General features: G+C 41.6%; 2 protein-coding genes across 3 annotated transcripts in view; one reads left to right on the top strand and one right to left on the bottom strand.

The window, feature by feature from the left end:
* Nucleotides 1-45: 45 nt before the first annotated feature.
* Nucleotides 46-5,980, top strand: SRSF7 (serine and arginine rich splicing factor 7). 2 transcript variants are annotated; one of them, XM_032216354.1, is made up of 9 exons: nt 46-151; nt 1,044-1,224; nt 1,307-1,483; nt 2,343-2,417; nt 2,495-2,596; nt 4,218-4,271; nt 4,643-4,678; nt 5,298-5,339; nt 5,665-5,980. In XM_032216354.1, exons 1-9 carry the CDS (start codon nt 124-126, stop codon nt 5,717-5,719), a joined length of 750 nt encoding a protein of 249 aa, XP_032072245.1. In that variant the 5' UTR covers nt 46-123; the 3' UTR covers nt 5,720-5,980. The 2 variants fall into 2 exon arrangements, with proteins under 2 accessions (XP_032072245.1, XP_032072246.1); XM_032216355.1 differs by lacking the exon at nt 5,298-5,339.
* Nucleotides 5,981-8,010: 2,030 nt separating this feature from the next.
* The window catches only part of GALM (galactose mutarotase), a 20,565-nt gene continuing 13,652 nt past the window's right edge, over nt 8,011-14,923 (bottom strand). Inside the window, exons 6-7 of the mRNA XM_032216364.1 lie at nt 13,476-13,650; nt 8,011-12,634 (exon numbers count right to left, since the gene is read on the bottom strand). Coding sequence (XP_032072255.1) covers nt 12,557-12,634; nt 13,476-13,650 — 253 coding nt within the window. The 3' untranslated portion in view covers nt 8,011-12,556. The remainder of the gene's footprint in view (nt 12,635-13,475; nt 13,651-14,923) is intronic.

Genomic DNA, 14,923 nt, shown 5'->3' on the forward strand with positions numbered 1-14,923 from the left:
CGCCTCGCCAGTCCGCGACGGGCTCACAATTATAGTGCGCGTGCGCAATAACGGCGCAATCTATATAAGGACTGAAACCCGCATGCGCTCAGCGACAGTTGTTTTTTTTTCCTTTGCGAAAGGATGTCGCGCTACAGCCGTTATGCCGGAGGTAAGTGGTGCGAGTTCAGGCGCGGTGCGAGGCAGGTGCGTGTGTATCTATTCTCCGTATCACGCGATGTAGTTTCACTGTTTGTACGACACTAAGCTGTATCGGTGATAATGTTGAGGCCCGTTAGGAAATGACCCGGCGCCATTTTGCACATGTTATAGTCGCTGGATGTACCGAGGCGAACTTCCTTCGAGTTGGAACTGCTAAGCTTCAATGCGCAAATACGCTGCTGGTTTGCTTGAACGTTTTAGTGAAGGCGGGCAGGCACTTGATGATTTCATTGATTTTTTTTCTCCCTTTTTTTTTGTTAATGCTACTACCGGTGTACGGGTAAAATGGAGGCGGTGCTAAAGATGGCGGCGCCCGTGATCGGCGGGGCAGGAAGACGTTGGGGGAAACGGCGGCGTCGGGCGAGCTTGCAACGGAGTAGCCGCGTGTGTGTCAGCCGCCAGGAAGCGGTGGTGGCCTAATGCGCAGGCGCGCGATGGAGCATGAGTGCCGCTATGCCCGCTTGGCCTTGTGATTCAGCGGCTTCCCGGGCCCGAGTGGGTGGAGTAGCTGGCTGGAGCGCCGTGTTGTGAGCGGAGGACAGCTACTTCTCCTTTTTTGTGTGGAAACAAAGCCAATGCACGGCGAATAAACTGCTGTAAAATAGCAGCGTTGATGGCATAGAGGTGATCATAAAAGCTAAAAAATAAACCACCACCCTTCTATGTCCAATATGCTTCCACTTTGTAGAGGAAGTAAATAACTTGGTTATCACCTGAAAGACTACTTGTAAAAAATAGGGTCCTTGACTATAGTGGAACTTCTGCTCCATTAAGCATGTTTTTCCTACTTGATCTTAAGACGTCTTAAAAGTTTTGGAAATTACTGTTTTCTATTTTTGCAGAAACAAAAGTATACGTTGGCAATTTAGGAACAGGTGCTGGTAAAGGAGAACTTGAAAGGGCTTTTAGCTACTATGGACCCTTACGAACCGTGTGGATTGCACGAAACCCTCCCGGATTTGCATTTGTTGAATTTGAAGACCCAAGGGATGCTGAAGATGCTGTTCGTGGTCTAGATGGAAAGTAAGTAGGAATACAAATGCTATTTGTGAAATAACTTCCATTTTTGTTTAGTATGTTGACTGAAATGTTTTGCTGTTGTTAGGGTGATCTGTGGTTCCAGGGTTAGAGTGGAGTTATCAACTGGTATGCCTCGTAGGTCTCGCTATGATAGACCTCCAGCACGACGACCATTTGATCCTAATGATAGATGTTATGAATGTGGTGAAAAAGGTCATTATGCTTATGATTGTCATCGTTATAGTCGTCGTCGGAGAAGCAGGTATGTATACGAGTAATTTTGTTTTAAAGTTTTAAGTTATGTGTAGTTTTGATTAGTAAAATAAAATAAAGTACCATTTTTTTTAAAAAAAAAGTTTTAATTATATGGGTATGTTACATTTGTTTATATTTTGTATTAAAATGTTAATATGTTAATAATCAACCTGGTCAAAACCTTTCAGGTTTCTTCGTTTGAGTCAGTCGCCTTGATTCAGAATGTCACGAGCCTTAAGATTTCATGCTGAGGCGCCTTGCAAATCCGACAATTAAGATCCTCCTAGACCTTGAGGTGATCAGCATAAGAGGCCAGATCCCCTCGAGTCATCTACACCTAGCTTCACCATATTCTTTAAAGGGCAGAAAAATTGAGACGGTGATCGCCGTAACAGTAAATTTGGCTTTCAATTGGGCCCCCCTCCGGTTTAAAAAGAGGAACACCAGATTGACCACATTCCCACCTAGAAAAATCTTCTTGCGTCAATCAAGCCTCACCTGGCTCATTTGGCTGTCAGTTTGATCGTCGTTAGATTGAAGAGAACACCTAGATGCAGCGATCGGCTATAGATACTTCTAGATCGTCTAGATCTGCTAGACCTTGGGCCAAAGAGGGTCGACCTGCAAACTTGCAAGGTTTATTTTAAATACACATTACAGTGTTTTATATTATTATGTAATAATTCTAAATGTTATACATTTTAACATCTTTATTAGGTAGTAAAAAAGTACTCGAGAAATAGGCCCTGAATTTTTCAACTGACGGTCACTTAATTTTTAGATAGCTGATGTTTTAGCTTCAGCGAGGGCTCACATGCCAATTGTTGAATATGTAATCTAATTTTTTTTCCTCTAACCGAAACTAGGTCACGGTCTCGGTCTCATTCAAGGTCCAGAGGAAGAAGATATTCTCGCTCACGCAGCCGAAGTCGTGGTAGGAGGTAAGCATTTACATATGTGGAATATTCTAGTTTTAGTAGGTAAAGAATAGTATAACTGTAAGTCTATTTCCATTTAGATCCAGATCTATCTCAGCTCGCAGATCTAGATCTCTGTCTCCTCGTAGATCCAGATCTGTATCGCCACGTAGATCCCGTTCCGGTTCTTTAAAGAGATCAAGGTAATTTGGCTCATATTTATGATGATTGTAAAATAGGCAGTTCTTAGTTTTTGAATGCTGCTATATTTGTGTGCAAATCAGGTTAACAGCTGCCAGTATTGTGAATTTTATGTGTATAGTACAGGGTGTCCTCAATTTACAACCATTCATTTAGTGACTGAAGTTACAATATCACTGGAAAAAATGGAATTATGACCCTTTTTCACACTTAATAAACATTGTAGCACTCCCATGGTTAAGTGATCAAAATTTGGGTGCTTGGTAACTGACTCAGGATGCCGTGTCCTGGGATCATGTGATCAGAAAGTTTGGGCTCAGTTGTCATAGGTTGAGGACTATCTGTAGTGGATTGTCTTTACATCTTGTGCAAAATGCATTTGTTAAGGATTAAGTCATTTGTGCAGTGTTATGATGAATCTCTGGCTCAGCCATGTGATGGCTTGCTTTTGTAGAAGCTTGCTGATTAAGAATGCTCACTTTATGTACTTCATGCTGCCTTTCTTGCTTTGAGTGCTCTTAGTTTTATGAACTATACTATATTCCTCAGATTGTTTATGAGAGTGAGTTGGCGGGTACTTTGGGGTTCAGTAGCATCTGTTCCCACATTGAGAGCTCACTCGCCATCAGTAGTTTGCAGGCAGCACTAGCATCCAGTGGTGTGAGTGAGAAGCTTTTCCACTGATATAATGAAAGATAATAGAGCATAAAAATAAGCATTAGTGGAAAAATTCCATCAGTTAAACCTGTCACTTTCAAGAAAACAAAGCCACATGAAACCTTACAACTAGACTCACCCAGTGAGATCTGTTGTGACAGAATGAGGAGAATCAAATACTGTATTTTTCAGAGCATAAGACACACCTTTTTCCCTCAAAAAAGAAGCTGAAAATCTGGGTGCGTACACTGAATACAACATTTCTTGCTCCACAAAACCCTTCCCCTTCACCAAAATGGCTGTGCAGAGCCTGTAGAAGGCTTTCAGAGTGCTCCTGGGGGCTGGGGAAGGCAGAAATGAGTGAAAAACGGGCCATTTTTTTGCTCAATTTTGCCCCAGCCCCCAGAAGTGCACTCTAAGCCTCCTAAAGGCTATGCATGCAATTTGTTTGACAAAAAAGGGGCCCATTTTCACAAAAAACAGGTCCATTATTGCTTGTTGGGGGGGCATCCCACAGGAGCACTCTGCAAGCCCCCTAAAGACTATTCATGCCTTTTTTTGGGAAAGAAAACAGACCTGTTTTCACAAAATAACAGGCTGTTTTTGGGAGGTTACAGAGTGCAAAAACTTTTTTATTTGCCTCTTCAAAACTTTGGTGCGTCTTATACTCTGAAAAATGCGGTACTTTCTTTTGCCAAATGACTGCTTGTGTGGGGAAAACACCATATACAGAGTTTTATAGATTTGGAGTCTTAAAATTTGCAGTTTCCTGCTGTTTTAAACTAAAAGGAACTGCTGGAAAATGGTTGCCTGTATATTACAGCTACCTCTCTAGAATCTTTAATGACATATTTCTATTTATCCAAGTAATCTGGAATAGTCACATTTTTGATCTATGTGAATATTCAGGAACTGGAACACTGTAGTAGAATATTCCCTTTTTTTTTTTTTTTTTTTTTAATCCAGATCTCGGTCAAGATCCAGGTCTCGGTCAAGGTCTATTTCACGGCCCAGAAGCAGGTAAATTTCCATTTGTGGACATTCAAAGCAATAATTAAATGTGAAATTTGCTGTGGGTAGCTAATCTTAATTACTGCTAGAAAGTTTAGCTTAATTAGAAATAACAGATTCTTTGTTTATTTTGCTACATTTGAAAAATAAATGGGCTGTCTTTTTGTATTATATGCACATGCACACAATTTATAGTATGACGACAACTGTATTATGAACTTTGTATTTGTGGAGTGTCATCTTGGTTCCAAGTATTTGATATAGAAACTGTTGCAAAATTTTTACTGTCAGATCAAACCTGCATTTTGTAAAATAGGACTTTACTAAACAAGTAAATTAATATGTTAAATGTTAATCAAGATTACTTGATATTTCAACAGCCGCTCTAAATCACGATCACCATCTTTAAAGAGAAGGTAAGTTGAATCTATAGGTTGAATTACTTATATTGTTACAGTTAACTAAAAAAAAAGTATAGTAATGGTCTCTGCATAAATCTGTGGAGAATACAGAATATTATATTGTGAGGTTCTTCATCTAATTCAGGGGTGTTAAACCTGATTGCATTGCGTGACATTGGGTTTGTTTTTGCCCTTGTGGGCCGGGATGGGCATGGCCTGCTTGAGCCGTACCTGGCCTGCGGGCCATGTGTTTGACAACCCTGTTCTAAAAAAAAGTTATATATACATAACAATAAAATTTTTATTTATAGTAAAACAAGTTTTACTAGTTTGAATTAATATTCAGAGCCTCACTCCAAAATAGGAAGTTCTTACATATGTTAAATCATTGAGCACATCATGATTGTTTTAATGGACAATAAACTTAAATGGCTCATAGTCAGACTGAGAAGGTATAGAGTTATAACTGGCCCTGAATAAACTTTGGGGGTAAGTCTGCTGTAGTGCAGAATAATCAAATTTATATTTTGAATGACAGTTACTTATCCAAGCAAAATAAATAGATGTTTAATCCAAATTAGAAATGTATTTAAAAGCATTTTACTTGATTTAATCTTCAGTCTTGCTTTTTCAGTTTTGATATGAGCCATTTATATCCATTCTCCATTAATTCACGGTAAGTATGCTGCTTTTTGAATGCTTTGAAAGCTTGGCAATACTTTCTTGTGGGAAAAGTGGGTGCATGAAATGTAGAAATTTTGCTTTGGTATTTTGGTACATTAAAAATGTACATGGTTTCCACTTGATTTCTAACATGTTTTTTCACAAGAATAACCCAAATAATTTAAGAATTAGGATTAAATTTATTATTGCCCTAAATGTAGCAGCGGGCCTGATTTATACCACTAATCCATTAATCTAGTCAAACTTATTATTAAATTAACTTCTTGTGACTTGGTTTCTCTTTGCCCCCATCCTTTTTTTTTTTTTTTTACTTCCAGTCGTTCACCATCGGGAAGCCCTCGAAGAAGTATCAGTCCTGAAAGATTGGATTAGAATGGCAAAAAACGTGTTAGGAAAAGTATTGTTTACGTAATTTTAAGGGATTTCTTTATTGAGAAATATAAGAATTTAGTTCGCTGAAGAAAATCTTTTCTAGGGTTAATGCAGCAAGGATCTGGATCTTTTAGTAAAATCTGTAAAAGCTGCTACAGTAGACTATAGTGCACAATTTCTTGTATGTAACAACATCCTATGATCTCAACGGTGTCTTTTTATGGGCACGTGAAATAAAATGTGTTTCTAACTTTGCTATAATGTTATTTGCTTCTGTTAATATTTCAAGTGCATGTTGAAAGCAAACTCCAAACAGATATCTTAGTGTTGTATCCAAAGGCTGTGCAATCATATATTAACTTGTTACTACTAAGTTGCCTGCAGTAGACTTACGTGGTTTAGGCACAATCCTAATGACTTGAAAATGGTGTAGCAAAGAAGCTGCTTGTGTGATTTTGTAATATAAAGAGATTGGTTTGATCTGTTAATTCATACTGCAGGATGCTATTATGTATTATTCCAGGCAGAGTTAAGTATTTAAAGACAAGCCCAAGATAACTTTAGATGGCAAATTGACTCCAATTTGAAATTATTTAACAAAATGATTAGGTACGTGTCCTCTGTCAGATAAGATATCTTGAAATTTGGGCAAGAGCAGAATTATTGTTCTCCAAAACAAAATTTTAAGACAGTTTTATAAGATCTAGTTCCTTGTACAAAATTCACTGAGAATTTTTGTTGCTATCAAAATTGCAAGCAGTTTATTAAAGCAGTTAAACACTGCTTTTATAGAAAAAAACATAGGCTTAAGTATTCTTCCACATTTTATTTTTTTTCTATCCTTTTTTCTCATGAAATTTAGTATGAAGTTGTTGCCTCTCATCCCTAGATTAACCTTGTAAAATAAATGGAGTAAGAGTCAAAATCACTCAATGAGATTCTATAGCTAAGGGAAAACTTAAATCTGGGTCTGATCCTAGTCTTACACACACTGTATCTACAACACACTTAGCCTCTTATATGAGGAATAAAACCAGACTGCTAAAAATCATTTTCTAGTACTGGGTGGATGAAATTTAAAACAATTCAAATAACACTCTGCAATATCTTAGTACAGCTATACTATTTCCCCAGATTGCTTGTATCTGCTTTAAGGAGCAATGTGTCTCAAAGCACCTTTTGGACTTTAAAAGCAAAATGCTGCATGCCCTCAAGTATCAACACTTTGATTCAAGTATTTCTACAAAAAGACACGTCTTCAGCTACACTTCATACATTCTTAGGATTGCAGGCATTCTGCAGTAAAAGGCAGGAATTTGCAAGGGCATTAAATAAGTTGCAATGCTTTTTAAGGGATGCTGTACAGTTTAATGCTTAGCATGGCTACAGTATCTCCCCAGTTGTCTGATAGCATTTCCTTGCCAATTTTTATAGACCTTCCTATTGGCCACTGTGTTCCTATAAGTTGAATAAATTCTAAAAGGTGAAATACCCTTCTGTGTTGAGAACAAACTTATTGAAATAAAGCTTTAATAGCTACTTTGACACAAATTCATTTCTTTGGTTAATTGCACATACTATTTTAGCTTCATTCCTAAAAATTGCTATTAATTGTAGATTTAATCTAGCATCTCATACTACTTTCATATAGTGATAGAATATATATTGCCATATCTATCAAACTTTAATGTGAAAGGGTTCTGCAAACCTCGTTTGAAAAATGAGTTGGTTCATAAATCACTTGAAGTGGGAGAGGTCTGGCTCATCCTTTCTGATACAAAATCCATGGTGGGGGGTCTCACTGTTGATAAATCTGGACCTCAGTATTGTATGCCAAAATGAATATTCAATTTAAAGTGCCAATTTACTATATTTGGGAAAGGCGGAATTGGTTTAAGTCAATTTTAACAAATTTTCACAAAAACAGACACACAGGTTTTGGAGGCATGGAAAGTGGTTCTGGGGTCTGGGGAGGGCAAAAACGAGTGAAAAATGCGCCCTTTTCACAAAATGGGGCTGTTTTTGCCCTCCCAAGTCCCCAGGAGCACTCTGCATGCCCTGTTTTTGCACACACAAAAAAAACCCCATTTTTTGCCTCCCAACCTCCCCGCGCATTTTTGTCTCCCCAGACCCCAGGAGAACTTTGCAGGCCTCAAAGTCTATGCATGCCCCCTTTTCACAAAAAACAGGGTGTGCAGAGGGTTTGGGAGGCCTGCATAGTGCTCCTCGGGGCTGGGAAGGGCAAAAGCTTTTTAATTTACCTCTTCAAAATCTTGGTGCATCTTATAGTCCAAAAAATACAGTATTCCAGGGAAGATTGTGTGGAAAATAGTTTTAAGCTGTTAAATGGCAAGAAATTGTGTATACTGGATGTATGCAACCTGCAGTTCCGGAGCCGCATGTGGCTCTTTGGGCCTTCTGCTTCTGCTGTAGCTCCCTGTTGAGTGATCCCATCACTGGCTGGCCCTGTTCCTCACCCTTCCCTCCCCCTCCTTGCCTGGCCTGAGAAGGTAAGGGCAACAGCGGGGATGGAGAAGCAGCTGGGCTGATTCTCCAGTGCCTCACTTTTGCTGGAGCTTCTTCTGGCCCTTGTTGGTGCTAGGCATGCCTCGGTTGCTTGGCGAGACACACAACCTGCTTTCTGCCCCGAGATACTGGCCCAACCCGGCCATTGATCGATGACAGCTTCGCTAACACAAGGGTTGGGTGGGAGGGAATACGATCTGGAAGGAGGGGGCGGAATGGGGGACAGGCCTGTAGCACCCAGCCACAGCTTTAAAACTTGCACGGGGGACTATCAATGGTAGGATGCTTTTCAATGAAAGCTGGCAGGAGCACTGCTCTGCTGGGGGAGTACTGTTCAGGGCAGCGGGAAAAGAGGGCTGGCCCCACTGAATCTTGCATGCCCACCCAGGGGGTCAGGCTTGGAGTACTCTCGCCAATGACGCTCACCCATCAGCTAGTCTCTCCCCTCTGTATCACTCACTCTATGTCTCTGTGTGTCTGTTTCTGTCTATCTCTGTGTCTCTCTTCTCTCTTGGAAAGCCGATGCTGCGCCAATCCGGTGAGTTCTCCTTGGGGCTCTTCCCTACTCTTCTTTCTTCTTGGCAACTTTTTGGAAATCTTGGCTGGCTAAGGAACAAGGGTGAACCGTTGCAGAAGCTACCCTTCAGGAGACCCTCCTTCTCCCCTTCTCACAACCACAGACAACCTGAGACAGACATAAAGAGATGGGGGGGGGGGAGACAGAGAAACAGATACAGAGATGGGGGAGAGAGACAAGAGAGGGGGAGAGAGATACAAAAGGGAAAGAGGTATGTCAAAATTCTGGTTCCAGGTGTTTTTTAACAACTGGTTCTATGCCCTAATGACTAGCTGGGTAGGCATGGCTGGGGGGGGATGTGAGTGTGGGGGGAAAATAGGTGATGTTGAGTTGGCCGCAGCCACTCAAGTTTTGTGGCTCCCAGTGTTTTCTATGGGAAATGAGTCCAAGTGGCTCTGAGCGTTTAAGGTTGCAGACCCCTGGTATACACTAGTATCGAGCTGGTCTCCTAAGTAACCCTGTGGGAGGAGTCATCGATAGATATTCTCAGACCCCATTTGCCTTGAGACTGAGGTTAAATTGAGGCCACTCCCCTCTGCCTCACTTCCTGGCTCCAGTTTAGTGTCTGTCTTTCGGCCTAATAGGAGACTAATTTCTTGGTTCCCGAGTTTGGATCGTTTTTGTGAGAATTTTCCATCCTTGCCTCCCCCGCCTCCTCCCTTTGCCTTCCCTGTGTGTTTTGAGATGGCTGGGCAATAGCGAGGCTTTCCAGCAGCGATTGGGGCTCTGAGTCCACTGGCAATCAAGTACACTTCCAGAGCGTTCGCCACATTGGTGGCGTCCAGGAGACTTCTTTGGCTCTGTGGTTGGCAGGCGGAGGCCCGATCCAAGTGGAAGCTAACTGCAGCAGAGTATTCTGGCGACAAGCTGTTTGGAGCCTCCCTTGATCCGCTTCTGGTGAAGGACAAAAACAAGCATAAGATCCTTCCTTCTACTTCCAAGCGGGCAGAGCAAAGGTCAATACCCTATTAGAGGCCTGCATATCGGCCTCCAGAGCAGGACTACCAGCAGCAACAGAGGTACCCCCTCCTAGGTAGCCTCGACAGTGGGATAAACAATATTATAGGGACAGAAATTGATACCAACAGCCCAAGAAGCAGCCCTTTTGAGGGGGGAGGTGGCCGTTCCTACTGCAGGAACAAATGATCCGGGCTCGGATCTTCCATAGGCGGTTGCCTTGCCCATTTTGCGAACCGCTGGGACCTCATCACCTCTGATGAATGGGTCCTTCGCACTGCTTGTTTTGGGTTACATTTAGAGTTTTGTTCTCACACCCCCCCCTTCTTATTTTAGGCTTTTTTCCTCCTCTCGGAACCCGGTGAAGCCTGAGATTATGCGCAGATTAAGTTAGGTTCATTATCAGTACAGGGTCCTTCCCTTTGGACTGGTGCTGGCAGTGGTCGCAGGTCACCTCAGATCCGTCCCGATCCGAATTCAATGTTATCTGGATGATGTCTTCGTACACGCGCGCAACCCTAGGGCTGCGAAGGACCTTCAGATCACCATCTGGACCTTGCGGTCCTTTGGGTTCTTGGTAAATTTTGAAAAAAGCCATTTAGAGCCCTCTACCAGGTTGCAACACCTGGGAGCGGTTATTGACATGGTGGAGAGTAGGGTGCTCCTATCCCAAGATTGTAGGGATAGTATGTCAACAGGTTCAGCAGATTCACAGGCGCGCTCTGTTCCCATAATGCTGCTCTTGCATCTGCTGGAGAAGTGCAAGCCTCGACACCTCAGGTGCTGGAGTTCCTACAGGACGGGGCTGGACAAGGGGCTTTCCCACAGTACCCTTAGGAGGCAGGTTGGCAGTGGCAACAGTTCTTGGGGGGTTGGGCTCCCGTTCCTTAGCGCAGGACCCGATCATTAAGAGGTTTCTCCGGGAGGCTGCTAACCTTAGGATTCCTATGATCCATCATTTCCCCACATGGGATTTATCAACTGTCCTGCAGGCACTGATGGGGACTCCTTTCGAGCCATTGAGGATGGTGATCCTGCAGCTCTTCACCCTGAAGGTGGTGTTCCTGGTGACCATTACATCTGCCAGGTGTATCTCTGAGATCAATGCACTGTCCTCCATGGAGGATCTGTGCACATTCCATGAAAACAGGGTTGTCCTCAGGCTGGACCCTTGATTTTTGCCCAAGGTCAATTCCCCGTTCCATAAAGCGCAAGAGGTCCTGCCGGACTTCTGGGGAGAGGAAACGTTCCTGGCATCGCCTAGATGTGAAGAGGGTGTTGCGCATCTATCTTAAGCGCATTTCTCCCTTCTGGAGGTCGGAGGAGTTGTTCGTCTCCTTTCAACCTTCCACCCTTGGGGCCAGGGTATCCTCAGCTACCATAGGTAGATGGATTAGGCTGGTTATCACGAGAGCCTACGAAGCTCACAGCCTTACAGTGCCATCTGGCATTACGGCCCATTCCACAGTGAGCGTGGCCACATCAGCGGCCTGGTCAACTCAGGCACCCATAGAGGATATTTGCAGGGCAGCGGCCTGGGCTTCCGCTATGGCTTTCATCAGGCATTATCGGGTGGACGCTTATGCTTCAGCGGAGGCTCAATTTGGTAGGCGGGTTCTGCAGTGTTGGAACCTCGGGAGGCTCAGGCTTCCGATTCCCTCCCTGGGACATTTGAGTGTTGGTATGTCCCATCGATGACTCCTCCCACAGGGTCACTTAGGAGACTAGTTGATCTTACCTGAACTGCATGTCTCTTAAGTCCCCTAAGTGGATGGAATCACTTCCCACCCTAATTGGGTGCTGTCACGGAGAAGGCCTGAGCGTCATTGTTTGAGTTTGGTCGGTTCAGTTCTAGACTGGTTGTATTTGTTCTTGTGTTCCGGTTGTTGTTCCTTACCATTCCTTATCAGATTCCTCCTACACTGCCGACCTTCGATTAAACTGGAGCCAGGAAGTGAGGCAGAGGGAAGTGGCCTCACTTTAACCTCAGTCTCAAGGCAAATGGGGTCTGAGAATATCCATCGATAACTCCTCCCACGGGGACTTATAGACTTGCAGTTCAGGTAAGACCAATTGACATTTTTAGCTGACTTGCACCTAACCATGAAATTTGGCAGTGCATTAAAGATATACGCAACCATTAAGAACTGTATCAGTATGTTCACGTTACATCTTTGGCTCTGCCTCTTCCTGAGTCTGCATAGAACCCTTGTAGTCCCAGAAAATGGTTGAATGAAAGAGACGACCACACATTGTTTGGAATCTTAAATTCTGGAATAGTTGAAACAGCATTGCCAAATATCTGATCAGATTATGATGTCTCAGTAATACCTGCATTGTAAGGAACATTGCCACAAACCACCTTAATGAAAGTCTTCGTGATTTTAAATTAGGACTTCACTTCCTATTTACATGGTGTAATATAAAATTTATCAAAAGGTGGTAAACTGCAGGTAGAGATGATAATATTCAATTTGTTGACTGAACTTAAATTTTGCTACTTTTATACTATGAAGTGGGGACTTATCCAAATACTACCTTTTTAATGGCTGATGAAATTTGAGCTATAATTAGGATATTCAGAATCTGCTTGAATCACTTAAAATATTTTTGCAAAATTAACTTGTAGCAAGATTTCATTTGGTTTCAAAACCTAAGGGACTGGTTTGGACAAAACTCAGCAGCACTTTTTCATGCAGCTGTTGACAAAAATAGAATTGCCAACATGTTCACCAATGTCCGATGAGGAATATGGCACAAGAACATGATGATTTCATTTAAGATACAGAGAACTTGAAACATGTTGTGGTATTGTATTCATCTCCTGGGTACAGCAGGACATCTGGAAAATTAGGCTATAAAGAAAAAAAAACAATTTAGGAAGAAGAACCATACTAGTACTCAATTGTCTGAATTTAAAAACAGCTTCAGAATACTTTGATCAGAATTCAGAAGTTTTTTCAATCTTTATATTCTTGTCTGGAATGGAAAACATTCCCTAAATGATCAGAATATTTCTGATCTTTTTCAAAACCTGTTTTTTAACATTTTATACAACATATATGAATTGAATGGAAAGATTGGCTTAAATGGACACGTTTAATAGATAAGTGCTTGATGGCTATCTAGTTTACTATCTGGTAGCCGAATTTGTTGGCATTAAGAGCTAGTCAAGATATAGAGAAATCACATGATTCTCCTTTGAAGATTGTATATGATTTCAACTGGAGGGCTCACTTTTTGAACGCAATTTAAAATTGGGGGGAGGAGCAGCATATAAAGATAATTCTGTTGTCTATGTCTATGACAATATAAGATTTCTCTTCAACTCCAAACGGGAACAATACTTCATTTAATCTATAGCTCAATCCATTATATCCCAACGGCAAAGGCTTCAATATATTGGGATCCAAGATCAGGGGGGGCAGAATTCTACTGGTTCAGGCAAACCAGTAGTTCCGGTAAGCAGCGGAGAGCGAACTTGTTCGGGCCCACCCCTGCTCCATATCTGTTTTTATTGGGAAACAGCAAACTGCATCTGCGTGCAACATGCACATGTGCGATTGCCACCACCCCTGAATCAGCTGTTCATCGGAGCGACGGGTAACTACGAACGTGCATGAAGCGAACCGGTTGTTACACTGGTAGGATCCCCTGTCCAAGATGTAATGTCTTTTAACATCTAAGAAAATGTACCTGATTCATGGCATTTGGCCAGTTTTGTGTTTCAAGGCAGAAACCAGAATGCTTGAAGTACACCTGGCCCTCTTTACCCTTTAGAGTCCCATCCAGGAAATTTCCTGTATAAAATTGAACACCAGGTTGAGTTGTATAAACTTCTATCGTTCGGCCACTAGGAGGATGATAAGCTCTGAAAAAAGACAGTAGATGGTTACTGAGTGATCTTTTCCATATACCTGTAGAAACTCCATTTTTGTCTTTTGATAAAATATTAACTGCCTTAATCTAACTTACCTCACAGGGTTTTTGGGGGGATAAAATTGAGATTACTCCCCCACACACGACATTTGAGCTTTAGAGAAAGATGTGCTAATTTAAATAAAAGAAGTCACCTTTAAAATATAATGTATAAACCTTATTGTCAGATAAGTAGATATACGATTGCAATCTTAGATTTGTTGCCACAAACATTACCATTTTACAAATTTTAAGGAATCATAAAGTATTTAAGAATTAAATTATATTCTTCAAAAATACAGCTGTGTCTCTATTCATTTTAAATAAATGATTTGATGGTACCACTTTATACTGCACTTGGAATATTTTGTCAAGTTTTGGTCGCCCCAATACAAAAATATGCTGAGAATCCTGGAAAGCATAAAGAAGAGCAACAAAGACAATAAAGAGCCTTGAGGCTAAATAGTACAATGGATGGTTGAGGGAGCTAGGTATCCAGTCTATCAAAGAGAAGGATTAGCAGGGACATAACTATCTACCAGTACTTCAGAAGCTGTCACAGAGAAAAGGGGATTGGCTTACTCTCCAAAACACCAGAGGGCAGACAAGAGGCTTGTTAAAGAGAGATAGCAGAAGTAAGAAGTAAATAATCAGTGGAATAGCTTGCCTCTTGGAGCTGTGAGTGCTCCAACACTGGAAGTTTTCAAAAACAGACTGGACAAATATTTGACTGAAAAAAGGCTCCTTCCCTTCAGCAGGGAGTTGGGCTAGAAGACCTCAGGACCCTTTCCAGCCTACGATTTTTATGTTCTATTTAAATAATACAGACAGGCCAAAGTTGCCCTTTATAAAGCAGATATGAATCTCATCATACACAAACAATCAAATGAGTGTTAATCTCCCAAGATCAGCTGAGAGCCTTATTTACATTATCTTTACAGTTTTATTGTGAAAATACGAGCAAAATCCTGAATCACTTTAAAAATACTTTAACACATTCCGAATCATTGCGATAAAAAGAACAGAAATAAGAATGAACACATAGCACCTGTTTCCCACAGGTCCTGTGTATCTGTTTTTGTTTTTTTTTCAAATCCTTGAAAAAACATCCACATTCTAAAGGGAAATGAAGAAGATTCCTCAGTAGGAGGACGAGTAGTAACGCAACCTAGCAGGGAGATCACACACTCTTGGACCAAACTCTTCAAGAATGGCAAACCCAGAGT

Source organism: Thamnophis elegans, chromosome 4 (genome assembly GCF_009769535.1).
Source record: "Thamnophis elegans isolate rThaEle1 chromosome 4, rThaEle1.pri, whole genome shotgun sequence".
Classification (NCBI taxonomy): domain Eukaryota; kingdom Metazoa; phylum Chordata; class Lepidosauria; order Squamata; family Colubridae; genus Thamnophis; species Thamnophis elegans.

What these genes read in the sequence shown, in the direction of transcription:
- SRSF7 (XM_032216354.1), top strand. Translation starts at nt 124, where the DNA reads ATGTCGCGCTACAGCCGTTATGCCGGAG. An exon ending in AGTCGTCGTCGGAGAAGCAG is followed by an intron (nt 1,484 to 2,342) that starts GTATGTATACGA and finishes AACCGAAACTAG; the next exon opens with GTCACGGTCTCGGTCTCATT. An exon ending in AGCCGAAGTCGTGGTAGGAG is followed by an intron (nt 2,418 to 2,494) that starts GTAAGCATTTAC and finishes ATTTCCATTTAG; the next exon opens with ATCCAGATCTATCTCAGCTC.